General features: G+C 50.1%; 1 protein-coding gene across 2 annotated transcripts in view; it reads left to right on the plus strand.

Moving 5' to 3' along the window:
• Positions 1-8172, plus strand: part of NEU2 (neuraminidase 2) — a 33197-nt gene extending 25025 nt beyond the window's left edge. For both annotated transcript variants that reach the window (XM_038574219.1, XM_038574218.1), the window contains exons 2-3: positions 4713-4917; positions 6049-8172. In XM_038574219.1, coding sequence (XP_038430147.1) covers positions 4717-4917; positions 6049-6987 — 1140 coding nt within the window. In that variant the 5' untranslated portion in view covers positions 4713-4716 and the 3' untranslated portion in view covers positions 6988-8172. The remainder of the gene's footprint in view (positions 1-4712; positions 4918-6048) is intronic.
• The last annotated feature ends 4854 nt before the right edge of the window (positions 8173-13026 follow it).

Below are 13026 nucleotides of genomic sequence, written 5' to 3' on the forward strand. Positions count from 1 at the left end.
GGCCTGGGAATCAAGAAAGCTCCTCTCAGCCGGGGTGGGAATGCCAGCAAGGCACTGGCCCCAAGAGGAGTTGTTGAGCCCGTTGGAAGTGGGGTTTTCTTGGGGAAAGGAAGCAGCCCAAGCGTCAGGCGTGTTGCCCCCCATGCTTGCTTCGCTGGTGCTGTCAGCAGGTCAGATGCAGGCAGCTGCCCTTTCTCCGGAGAGCTGGCATTTCAACGTGGTAGCCGATGGGTAAACATTCCCCCCAAAACTAGCCCCAAGAATGAAGGCTGTTTCTCTCAGAAAAGCTGCCACGTGTGCCTCTTTCTCCCTCCCCAGCATGTTTGGTTCTCACTTGTTATGGTGCCTGGAGGGCAGGGGCCAGGGCTTATCTGCTCATCTGTTGCCTGGCACAGAGAAGGGGCTTAATGCAAATCTGCGAGTTGCCAGAGCATCTGTCAGAAGTGGGCACGTGGAGGCCTCTGGATCTGCAAGGGGCGCGTGAGGCTGTGCTCCCAACAGGAGAGAGGGGGCAGGCAGGAGCACCTGCTTTTCTGATCTGAGACTCAGCTGTAGGCCTTGTGGGGGGAGAGCCCAGTGGTCAGGGGTGTGGGTCCTGGAATTGGGCAGCTCCGGGCTCACACCTATCCATCCCCACCACCCACTCAGGGCGGTCACCTCCTGCCTTCCTGACCTACTTCTCAGCTGCCCCACATCTGAGATGCAGCACTAAAGCCAGCGTCGTGGGCCGGGCGGGGAGAAGCGAGCTTCCTCGTGTAAGATGCTTCACTCTGGGCCGGGGCCCCACAAGACCACAAGCCATGTCAGCTGCTGGTCGCTTGAGGCGGGACCAGCTGAAACTGCCGCTATTCGACCATGAATGGTCCCATGAAATGGTGGTTTCTCGTGGTTCCACCTGACATCGTCACCCCACTGACCGCCTGGATGCTGGCACCTGGGGTTGGCTTGTACTGAGGCTCCTGCCCACCCATCCCCCAAGGAGTCAGCCCCCACCCTGCAGCGTCACCTGCAGCTCCCTCCTTGCTAGGTGGGGAGATGGAAACCAGGGACGCAGGTTCTTGCCCAAAGATGTACAAAGAGGGGACCTAGGACTGGAATCCAAATTTTTGAGTCCTAGTTCAGTTCTCTTTCCGCTGTTTGGTCTCAAGCCACTGCCGCGGTGGGAGCCAGGGCTGGGTCCAGGTGGGTCAGCTACCTACACGAGGTGCTCAAGCACCACCAGAAATGTAATGACGTGTGGGAAGTTTTTCCAGAACTCCTCCCAGAGGCAGTACTTAGCCAGGGGTTAGAAGTGGCTTAAGTCCCAGCTCTGGGGATCCCTGGGTGGCTCAGCGGTTTAGTGCCTGCCTTCAGCCCAGGGCCTGATCCTGGAGTCCCAGGATTGAGTCCCGCATCGGGTCCCCAGCATGGAGCCTGCTTCTCCTTATGCCTGTGTCTGTGCCTCTCTGTCTGTATCTCTCATGAATAAATAAAATCTTTAAAAAAAAAAGTCCCATCTCTGACACTCGAGTGTTAGTGAGCTCAGTTTCCTCATCTGCACAATGAGATTAAAATAGTGTCTATCTTATGGGAAGTGTCATGGGTATTAAATGAATGACTATGTGTAATTGGTGTTGTAAACATTAAAATTTATAAATACGATTTACAAAAATTTTAGGAAAATGTAGCAGAGCACTTAGAAGAGTGCTAGCCCCTCGTAAAAGCCATGTAAGTATTGGTTATGACGATTATGAAGGCATTTGGGGATGGTGTTGTCAGCAGGCGAGCCAGTTTGGGCCGGCGCTAAGTTGCTGAGAATAGAGAGGAGCCCTGAGCTCACACAGAGGTTCCTTTTCCTCTGCACCTGCCCTCCTGTGCCTGCTTTGGCTGTAAACGCACAAGGGACAAATACTTAGACAAGCAGCCCGAGTGGGACTGGGTTAGCACATGTCCACAGCCGCCTCCCTGCATGCCAGCCTCTCTTCTAGGGGGGCATGCCTCTCAGCCCCAAGGTTTTCAGAGGGCAGGGCATTTGTGAGGTCAGATAAGGTCATCCCTGTCCAGTGCGCAGACGGGTCTTGGTCCTAGTGAGCACTATTTGGTATTTGACAATAAACTTAATTTCCCATCCCCACTACAAATTCCCTGAGTCTATGGATCTTTCTTTGATTCACAGAGTATCCCGAGTTTCTAGAGCAATCCAGGGCACAAAGTAGGAACACGATAAAGGTTTGCTGTGCAAATGGGTACATTAGTCCCCACCCTGATGGGGAACAGTGTCTAAGGAGGGAATCTGGAAAATAGTGACAGACGCTATGGAAATCACTCCAGAATACTTTCAGCTGGGCATTCGCAGCTCCTCCCTAGTTTGCCCTCCAAATTCTATTAATTTTGCTGCCTCCCCATTTCTAAGAGCCCGGCTCCTCTTGCAATTGTTCTGTCTCTGTTTCATCCAGGCTTTTAGTTTATTTTACGGGGGAGCTTGCAACAGATTCATCTTCTTCTCCCCCCCCCGCCCCAACCCCTCCCCGTTCCCTGGAGCCAAAAGAGGGACTTCCTAAAAAATGAATCAGGTTAGATCACTCCCTTGCCTAAACAAATTTGAAATCTTCCCATTGCCTCCAGGCGAACATCCAACGCTGTTGGTCAGTGAGCACAGGCTCCATAGCGTTAGTCATCTGGAAACGCAAATCAAAACCACAGCGAGATGCCACTTCACACCCGTAGGATGGCTGTTATCAAAAAGACACAATAAGCCAGTGTTGACGTGGAGAGTTTGGAACCTTCCTGCATGGCTGGGGAGAATGTAAAATGTTGCAGCTGATGTAGAAACAGTCTGGCAGCTGCTCAAAAAGTTAAACATGGAAGTACGGTATGACCCAGCCACCCCACTCCTAGATAAGTACCCAAGAGCTTAAATAAACCGATGATCAATTTTCTAGAGAACACTGTTAACACTGCCTCTTTGTTCCCCATTTCGTCTTTGGTTTTTTTGTTTTTAACTTTTTAAAAGATTTTAATCAAGAGAGACACGCAGAGAAAGGCAGAGACACAGGCAGAGGGAGAAGCAGGCTCCTTGGGGGGGGCCCGATGCGGAACTCGATCCCAGGACTCCAGGATCAAGACCCCAGCCAAAGGCAGATGCTCAAATGCTGAGCCACCCAGGCATCACCTCATTTTTATTTTTAATCATACTTGATTTCTTTCCCATCTACATTTCATAACAAAGTTCCAACCCAGCCATCACCCTTACGTCTACTCACCTCTGTGTTCTTGGATTCCAGTTTGCGGGTCTAGATCTTGCCACGAAGACCTGGTCCTTCCATCTACATTTAGGCGATCACACATTTTTACCTTATGCAGCATTGGTCCTTCTTATACTGGCCTAACAATAATATTCATCATGGAATGAATAAAACACTGATTAGATTGCACTGATTTCGCCAAAACATTAAATTAAGTTTTAAATAGATGATCCACGTACATGGTGGGAGAAGATGCAAGCAGTAGGAAGGGTATACGGAGGAGAGGCTGTGTGCCTCCTGCTGCACACCCCACTTTCCACTGCCCTTCTCCAAAGGCCTGTTGCAGGCAGGGCTTCCCAGGAAACAGGCTCTGGAGCCAGGACAGGAAGGTTATGGGGGCACCTCCTGGGGTCAGCTCAGTGTAAGGGAAGGGAGGGCAGTAGAATGGGGCAGAGGGAGTCTCTGGGAAGCCTCAGCTGAGCCCATGGGAGCCCTAGAGCTGGGCCGGCCCTGCAGAGCGTCCCAGGTAGGAGCCAAGTCTTCATATTCTGGGCAGGTTCATCATCAGATGCAGCCCTCCCTGGGGTATGACCTTGGTTCTTTTCAGCTGCTGGCAGTCCCGTCCCTCCTCCTCATCGCTGACAGCTGTGAGCCATCTGCTCTGCAGCCCGCACTCCCTGAAACAGGGAGTAAGTCACCCTGAAGGGGGACCAGGTGGCCCAGTCCAGAGACCACTGTCGCCCACAGTTGGCAAGTAATCTCCAGCCCTCCCCTACCCTTTTTGTTCAAATACTTATTTTTAATTTTTGTTTTCTTGTATGTCCAGAAGACCCTTGCAGCCCACGTGAGCTGTCAGGAGCCTCTCTCTTCAATTCCAGCACCCTCTCCCTGCCCCAGGGGTGGAGCGACCTGGTGGGTGCAGCTGGGCCTTAACTTCAGGCAGCCTGGGGAGGAGAGCCTTGAGAATCAAGGCTTTTTTTCCCACCTTTCTTTTTTTCTTTTTCTTTTTTCTAAGGCAACTTTCTAGGGCTCTGCAGTTATAAAAAAAAACCTCCCATGTGTCATTTTCTGGCAGTTGGACAGCTGCAGAGCACCACTCGGGAAGCGCTCCTTTCCTACCCAGGGTTTAGCATTTGATTGATGAGCTGGGTTTGGAAAAGGCAGTTGACGATTATCACAAATCTGTCGTAAGAAAGTTTATTAATTTATAATAAAAATATAGCACAAAATACTCTTTTTCCAAATATCTTCTCTCCGATGTCTCATGGACAGACTGCTGCCAAATTCCATGGGAGGGCATGTGCAAGATTGATAGGTTGCTGGAATGTAGTAAAAGGGGATGAGCCCCATGTGGCAGGAGGACAGACCACCCCAATATCAGGTGGCTTGCCCGTAGGGTGAGCAGCGCCTGCCTGGGAGAATGGCCATGCTCCATCTCAGGATGTGACCTCAAGAGACTCATCTTCTTATCCTGTGCCCACTCCCAAGCCCCATGGCATCCTGCCCCGTCCTGCAGAAGGAGAAAGTGTTCCAGTCAGGAGCCCATGCCTACAGAATCCCCGCTCTGCTCTACCTGCCTCAACAGAAGACACTGCTGGCCTTTGCAGAAAAGCGAACGAGCAAGAAGGATGAGCACGCAGAGCTGATTGTCCTGCGCAGAGGGAGCTATGACGCATCCACCCACCATGTCCAGGTAAGGTAAGGTGAGGCTGCAAGTACTCCTCTGGGAGTACAGGGACCATTTCATCCTTAGATGGCTGAGGTCTGGGGAACAGAGGGACGGGATACACTGAATTGCAAGAGGGACCCAGAGACCTATCGGGGTGGGGCAGAGAAGGTGTCCCCAGGTGATCACCTAGATCTCACATAGGGTCACCGTGAACAAGTCCAGTTGGCCAGGCCGCATCTGCTTTATTGCATGATGGGACAAGTCGGTCAGGAAACTGATGTTTGGAAAGCTTCCTACATCCCTGAAAACCTGAGGGAGGAGGAGGTTAGTATCACCTAACTGAGGGGTTATATCCTTTTAGTAAAATTTAACCTGGGGAGCAGAGTGAAGGTTGGAGTGACTGCTTGTGTCTTGAGGTTCCAGCATGTAGACCAAGTAGTTAATTTTGATGAAGACACCCAAGGCTGGTTTATCACATTTGAAGGGATTAATATTACTATTGTGATGACCTCGTGGCCGTTATTGCACAGCAGCTATCCAGAGCACGGGGTTTGAAGCAGATGGACTTGGATTCAAGTCCTGATTCTGTCCCTTACCAGGAGGATGGTCTTGGGCTACTTATCTACCCTGCCTAAGCCTCTCATTCTCTGGACATGAGATAGAGCAAGTAACCTGTCCCCCAGGAGTTAAGGGTTACATTAGATGACACAACAGACATCATGCTCTTGGCACAGTATCTGCCCCTAGAATCATTCACCATTGGAGAGACTATTGTGGTTATTCCAGGGCTTTGCCTGTCCAGAATGGGACGCTGGACTGGGCTGGTGAGTCGGGGGAACCAAGATGAAGCTGGGAACGGCTCATGTCTGAATCATCTTTGTATGCTGGGGCCTAGCACACTGCAGGAGCTCTGTAATGTCTGTTGCTCTTCAAATGAGGAGGGCGCTGCTTTGGAGGGGGTGAAGGGGGCCCTGGCTCCCACTGCTCTGGAGAGGCGTCGTACAGATGAATGAGTGCTGCATGGAGAGCTTTTCTTGGTGACCTTTGATTTTTACCCCCTGAGATAGACCACCTCTCCCCACGCTGCCGTTCCTGGCACTGGCATTGGCCATTTCAAAATTGTTCTCCTCCTCCTTCCTGTCTCCTCCCATTCAGTGGCACGCTCAGGAGGTGGTGGCCCAAGCCCAGCTGGAGGGCCACCGGTCCATGAACCCAAGCCCCTTGTACGATGAGAAGACAGGAACCCTCTTCCTCTTCTTCATTGCCATCCCCGGGCAGGTCTCCGAGCACCACCAGCTGCATACGAGGGTCAATGTGACGCGGCTGTGCCAGGTCACCAGCACTGACCACGGCAGGTCCTGGAGCCCTGCCAGGGACCTCACTGGCCCTGCCATCGGCGCAGCCCACAAGGAATGGGCCACTTTTGCGGTGGGCCCGGGACACTGTCTGCAGCTGCACAACAAGGCCCAGAGTCTGGTGGTGCCCGCCTATGCTTACCGGAACCTCCGCTCCCTCCCGAGGCCTTCCCCGTTCGCCTTCTGCTTCGTCAGCCACGACCACGGGCACACGTGGGAGAGGGGAAACTTTGTGGCCCAGGACACCCTGGAGTGCCAGGTGGCTGAAGTCGGGGGTGCGGAGCGGAGGGTGGTATACCTGAATGCCAGAAGCCCGCGCAGGGCCAGGGTCCAGGCCGAGAGCACCAACGAGGGGCTCGACTTCACGGAGGCCCAGGCGGTGAAGGAGCTCGTGGAGCCTCCCCACGGCTGCCAAGGGAGCGTCATCAGTTTCCCGAACCCCCACGCGGGCTCAGGAGCCTGCGACCGGTGGCTGCTCTACACTCACCCGACCGACCCGCAGCGCAGAGCCCACCTGGGCGCCTACCTCCACCGGCGGCGCCCGGGCCGCAAGGCCTGGTCCGAGCCCGTCCTGCTGGCGGCCGGCGGCTGCGCCTACTCCGACCTGCAGGCCATGGGCGCCGGCCCCGACGGCTCGCCCCAGTTCGGCTGCCTCTACGAGTCGGGCCACTACGAAGAGGTCGTCTTCCTCATGTTCACCCTGAAACAAGCCTTCCCCGCTGAGTTTGTGTCGCCGTGAGCCGTCGTGTGGCCCCAGGAAGGACTCCGGCTGAGAGGCTCAGGCCTTTGCCTCTGGTTTTCCGGTTTTCCCTGGGTCCCCCTCGCCCGGGGAGGCCGCTTCCCTAGCGGGAGCACGTGGGGACTCCTCTCGGCTGGTCCTCCAACTCCTTTGATGGTCCTTCTAAGGATTCCACTCTCAGCCCACAGGTTGAGGGAGCCTGGCTTCCCAGGAAGGCCCCTGGACGGGCGTGCGGAGAGGCGGCGCTCCGCAAGGCCCAGGCTGCCTGCTGCCGGCCCCGGCGAGTGCGGGGCTTGCTAAGTGACGGGGTCCAGGCCCTTTCCTCTGGGTAAATGCTCCTCATGTTCCTGGGGAGAGGCTGGGACAAGGATGCAAATTAGCAGAGGGGCGTGTGTGTGTGCGTGTGCATATGTGCACACGTGTGCTCACGTGTGTTCTCAGTGATGCCTTAGAGCAGACAGCACAGGAGACAGCTTTGCAGGGAGGTAGGGCAGGGCTAGGAAAATTAAGCCAATCTGAGTCATTGTGTTAGTTTCCCGGGGCTCCCGTAACAAATCAGTACAACTTTGGTGGCTTGAAACAACAGGAATTTATTCCCTGACAGTTCTAGAGGCTAGAAATCCAAAATCGAAGTGTCAGCAGGATGATACTCCCTCCGAAGGCCCCAGGGGAGAACCTTCCTTGCCCTTCCAGCGTCTGGTGACTTCCACTCATGGCTACCCACCTTCCCTTAACGCCTCTATCTATGAATAGTTTTCTTCCCTTCTCCTGTGCTTTCGCTTCTGTCTCTTACAAGGACACCTGTCGTTGGATTTAGGGCACAGCCAGATAACCCAGGATAACCCTCCACTCAATTATATTTGCAAAGACTCTTCCCAATAATGTCACATTCACTGAGGTTAGGACATCGATTTATCTTTTGGGGCCACCCTTCAATCCTCTACAGGCATCATAAGTGATTTTGGAACAGGTGATGTGGCCAAAGGTGGGAATAAAATTCAGATGAATCAGATAATTCCAAAGAACAAAGAGGGTAAGAGGGGCTGGGCTGTTGGATGTGCATTGGTGACACAGAGCTGCTCTGGGGCATTCAGTCCTTGTGGTGACAGGAATGCCACCCTGTGGAGGCGAAGAGAGAGGGGAAGGGTGCTGAGCCTGTGGAGCCTTTGCTGTATAGAAATGGCAGCGCGAGTATGTTAGTAAATTGAACACCAATAAAAAAAAAAAAAAAAAAAAAAAAAAAAAAAGAAATGGCAGCGCGAGAAGACCACTCCCTGGTTGTCATGAGGGTGATAATCCGAGAGGGGAACCCTGGGTGAAGGGGAGACACTTCTCTGACCTCTGGGGTCTTCAGGAGCCTTTGTCACATGTCCCAGTGGAAGAGTGGCCTCGCCCCCTGACCCCATCAGAGCCCCTCCTACTGATAGGATCAATCTAATAGTTTGATAGCAGGGATCAATGACAACAGTCATGGGTTCTTGCAATTGAGCCATGTCTCCAGGTAGCCAGGCAGTGGTTAAATGGAATTTTTACAGTGCAGGGAGCTGGAAGTGTGGCTTTTGTTCTGGGTGTGTTTCCCCAGCACTGGTGTCCTATCTGGGTGCTACCTTTCTGTGTGTGGTTTTATGAAATCCAGCTGGAAGGATAAGGAAATAGGGCCTGGTTATTGCTGGGGTGGAAAGTAAGCCCCACTGCTTTGGGGATGCCACCTGCTGTCTTCTGAATCCTGCAAATTTAGCTATGCAGACGCCAGAGGCCTAGTCAGGGAAGTGAGGACACAGGCATGCAGGCCAGGGGCAGCACATTGTTAAGAGATTTAGAGGTAGGGTGGCCAGATAGTATATGATCCAAATCACAGGGAGCCTGCTTCTCCTTCTGCCTGTGTCTCTGCCTCTCTCTGTGTGTCTCTCATGAATAAATACTTAAAATCTTAAAAAAAAAAAAAAAAAAAGAGCCACTGGTACAGATCTCTAAAGTTCCTTCTACTTCTAAATGTATACAAATATTAAAGTCTTCTGATTTGGGTGAAAAAAGCAACAGTTGATTTGGTTAAAGATGAACTGATCTACTCATTGAAAAATACCACGAAGAGAGTGAAAATAAAAGCCATAGATGGGGAGAAGGTGTTCATAACATGGTATCTAACATGTTAGATGCGTGTTAGATAACGTGTTTTCCAAACATTACATATCCAGAACATATAAAGAGCTCCTACAAACCAATAAGGAAAAGAAAAACAATACAATAAAAATGGGTGAAGTGCTTGAACAGGCACCCCACAAGAGAGGTTATCATAAAGGCTGGTAAACACATGATCATAGGAGAAATGCAAATTAAAACCATGAGATACTGACTAGAATGATTACAATGAAAAAGATTGACAACAGCAAGTATCGGCAAGGATGTGAGGCAAGCAGAGCTCTCGTGTGTTTCTGGAGGAAGTGTAACTGGTGTGACCACTTTGGAAAGCTGTTTGGTAGTATCTACTAACACTGAGCACGCAGATACTCTATGACCCAGCTCATCCGCTCTGCAGTATGCATCTAAGAGAAATGAGTGCATAAAGGTGCCAAAGACACATATAAGAAGGTTTAGGGCAACTTCATTTCTAAGAGTCCCAAAGTGGAAACAATCCAAACATCAGTCAAAAACAGAATGGATATCTGAATTGGGCAATATGCACACAATGGAATATTTCACAATAATAAAAGAATAAACTACCACTGCACACAATAGCGTGGATGGTTTTCCAAACATTATATATTGAGTGAAAGAAGCCAGATTCAAAAGACTACATACTTAATGACTATATTTATATGAAGTTCAAGTAGAGGCAAAACAAATCTATGGTGTATAATTCGGGAAAGTGGCTATTTCGGGTGGAGGCGAACTATTCATAGAGAGCTAGAATCTTCTGGGTGCTGGAAACATCCTATTGTTTGATCTGGTGCTGGTTAGGAGGTCAAATCCATATTTGCAAATTCAATGAGTTGTACACCAGATTTGTGTACCTTACCGTAGGTACGCGGTACCACGATAAAAAATATGAAAGTTGAACTGAATAGCAGATTTGCTAGTTAAACCTCCAAAATCAATATATTATATTGGGTTGTAAAATGTTGGAACTGAATTTTTATAATAAACTTTTTTGGGGGAGAATCATTTCAGATTTACAGAAAAGTTGCAAAGATAGTATGGAGTGTTCCCATATACCCCACACCCGGTTTCCCCTGATGTTAACATCTTATGTAACCGTGGTACATTTGTCAAAACTAAGAGATTAACGTTGGTACACTACTATTAACTACACTCTAGACTCTATTCGGATTTCACCAGTGTTTCTACTAACGTCCTTTTTCTGTTCTAGGATCCAATCCAGGATACATTTAGTACATTTAGTGAAATTGAATTTTTACTATAATTTGTGTCCATGGAGACACACATATACCCACAGATTGATACACAGTTCCAGCAGCCCCTTGGCTCGCCTGGTGAGGCCTGGGAGAGGAGAGGGCATGGGACACGTCCAGGGTGGTCGCGTTGGATGGCCCAGAGCCTGGCCCTGCAGAGAGAGCAGGCGGGCTGGTCTGCCAAACCCAGTGGTTTCGATAGAAAAGATCTGCCCCTCTCAGGAGACACCTTCTCCCTGTACAGTGAGATTAACCAGGGCAACACGGCAGCCACCGAAAATAACTAGAACTTGGCCATTCTTAGAGGTTAGGCCACCTGTAGCGACATGCAAAATGTTAGCCTGTAGAGATGGAAGTGAACTTGACGTCTTTTATGTCCAGCCTCCTCAGTTGAGGGGGGGATGAAAGCAGGTCCCATGAGGTCCAATGACATCCTCAAGGCCACACAGCCAGTGGCAGGGCCAGGAGAGCAACCGTGTTTCCTAGCCATGACCACTGTCCCCGCATGTGTTCTGAGTTGTCCCTATTGTCCCTGTCTGACCATCCAAGAAGTATGAAGGGGTCTGTACAATGAGGTTCTGGGACGTGGAGTTCTGCGTGGCCTGTCTCTGCAGCCTGTGCCCTTAGCACGGGACACCCTGCCTCCCTCCCTGGCATGGCCTCACCAGGCACGGGGGGTGGGGGGTGGATGGCAGCTCGGGAGGCAGCACCGGCCTGCGGCTCGCCAGCTGGGCTGTTCTAAGAAGGCAGCAAGGCCTGGGGAAGGGAGAGGAGGCAGGAGAGCTCAGTGCTCCACGCCCCTGCTCTGCGTTGTGAGGTTTCAGCGCCGGGACCACACTGCCGCCCGCACAAATCCCCATCCCGTGAAGAAGAAAGGAAGGAATCCAGGATTTAAATGTGTTACTTTAATCACACTGCTCAAAAGGTGAGAAAGCTGACTGTACTTTTGGCAAGGTGTTTCTTTTTCAAATTCCATTTTTGTACTGTTTTTAGGAGAGGGTTTTAACGGAATAGATGCTGAACATTTGGAAGTACAAGGAAGTAGGAAAAAACCACCCGTAGGGGCGCCTGGGTGACTCAGTCGGTTAAGCGTCTGCCTTCGGCTCAGGTCATGATCCTGGAGTCCTGGGATCGAACCCCACTTTGAGCCTCACATTGAGCCCCGCATCAGGCCTCCTGCTCAGCAGGGAGCCTGCTTCTCCCTCTGCCTCTGCCCTTCCCCCTGGTTCATTCTCTTTCTCAAATAAATAAAATCTTAAAAAAAAAAAAAAAAAGGAAAGAAAAACCCCTCGTGCTCTCTCTCGCTCATTCTCTGTCTCTCAAATAAATAAGTAAAATCTTAAAAAAAAAAAAAGAACCCACCCGTAATCCCACTAAGCAGAGGCATATTTTCTTATGTTTTTTTCTCTGTGAAATTTGCTGAGATCATGCTGCAGAATCAATGTGGGATGATGCTTCTTCTCCCCACTTGACATTACATCTGAAGCCTCTCCTCCATGTTATATTCTTGCAAAAGATAATATGTCAAAGAAACATACCATGAATTATGTAATCATTCCTGGATTATTGAAAATTGAAGTTGCTTTCCTTTTTTTTTTTTTTTTTTTGCTGTTATACAAACACTGAGATGAACATCTTTGTGAGTAAATCTTGGTCCTCATCTGTGATTATTTTGCAAACTGAATCCTTTAAAAGGAATTATGGAGTCAAAGGTGAACATTTGAAATCTCTTGAAATGTGTTGTTTGCAAATATAAAGTACAACTCTACATTATTAATTAAAATGGCGTTCTTCTTTTATATTTTTAAACACCTGAGCTCCTAGGAAAATGGATTAAGTTATGCGTTCATACCTTAATTTATAAGCCATGGTTCCTGCTCTCTCCCTTATGTGGTTTATTTTTTTTAATATTTTTTAATTTTTATTTATTTATGATAGTTACAGGGAGAGAGAGAGGCAGAGACACAGGCAGAGGGAGAAGCAGGCTCCATGCACCAGGAGCCCGATGTGGGATTCGATCCCGGGTCTCCGGGATCGTGCCCTGGGCCAAAGGCAGGCGCCAAACCACTGCGCCACCCTGGGATCCCCCTTATGTGGTTTATAATCTATGTTAAAGATCAGCGGTAAGCACACATACAGAAAATTCTAAAATCACAGAGGTCAGAAGGGCCCTCCCTGAATATTCTCTGGTCTTTGTTCATCTGATGAGGATAGACTAGAAGCCTGCGGAGGTGGGGTAACTTGGCTCCTGGATGCCTCCTCACCTCCCTCCCACCACCCTGGACCAGAAGCTTAAGGGTCCCAGCAAAAGCAAGTGGGATCCTGACCACTGTCAGTTCCTTTCCTTTTTCTTCAGCCCCAAAGGGTCCCTGGTTGAGCACACAGGCCCTCCTTTCTGCCCACAGAGGCTCTGGGTCAGCGGGTGTTCAGTCTTGTTACCCAAATAGTGTTATTTCCCCAGGAATAGCACATTTCTTCTTTCTAGATCTTTCAGTGAGAGTGTGGTTTTGGAACACCAGGGCCACTTGGTTTCCAGTGAGAACCAAACCTCCCATGTGCTAACTACTTATACTTCTTTAATCCATCCAGGAAACATTTATTGGGTGCTCATTATGTGTTAGGCACCGAG

Source organism: Canis lupus, chromosome 25 (genome assembly GCF_011100685.1).
Source record: "Canis lupus familiaris isolate Mischka breed German Shepherd chromosome 25, alternate assembly UU_Cfam_GSD_1.0, whole genome shotgun sequence".
Classification (NCBI taxonomy): domain Eukaryota; kingdom Metazoa; phylum Chordata; class Mammalia; order Carnivora; family Canidae; genus Canis; species Canis lupus.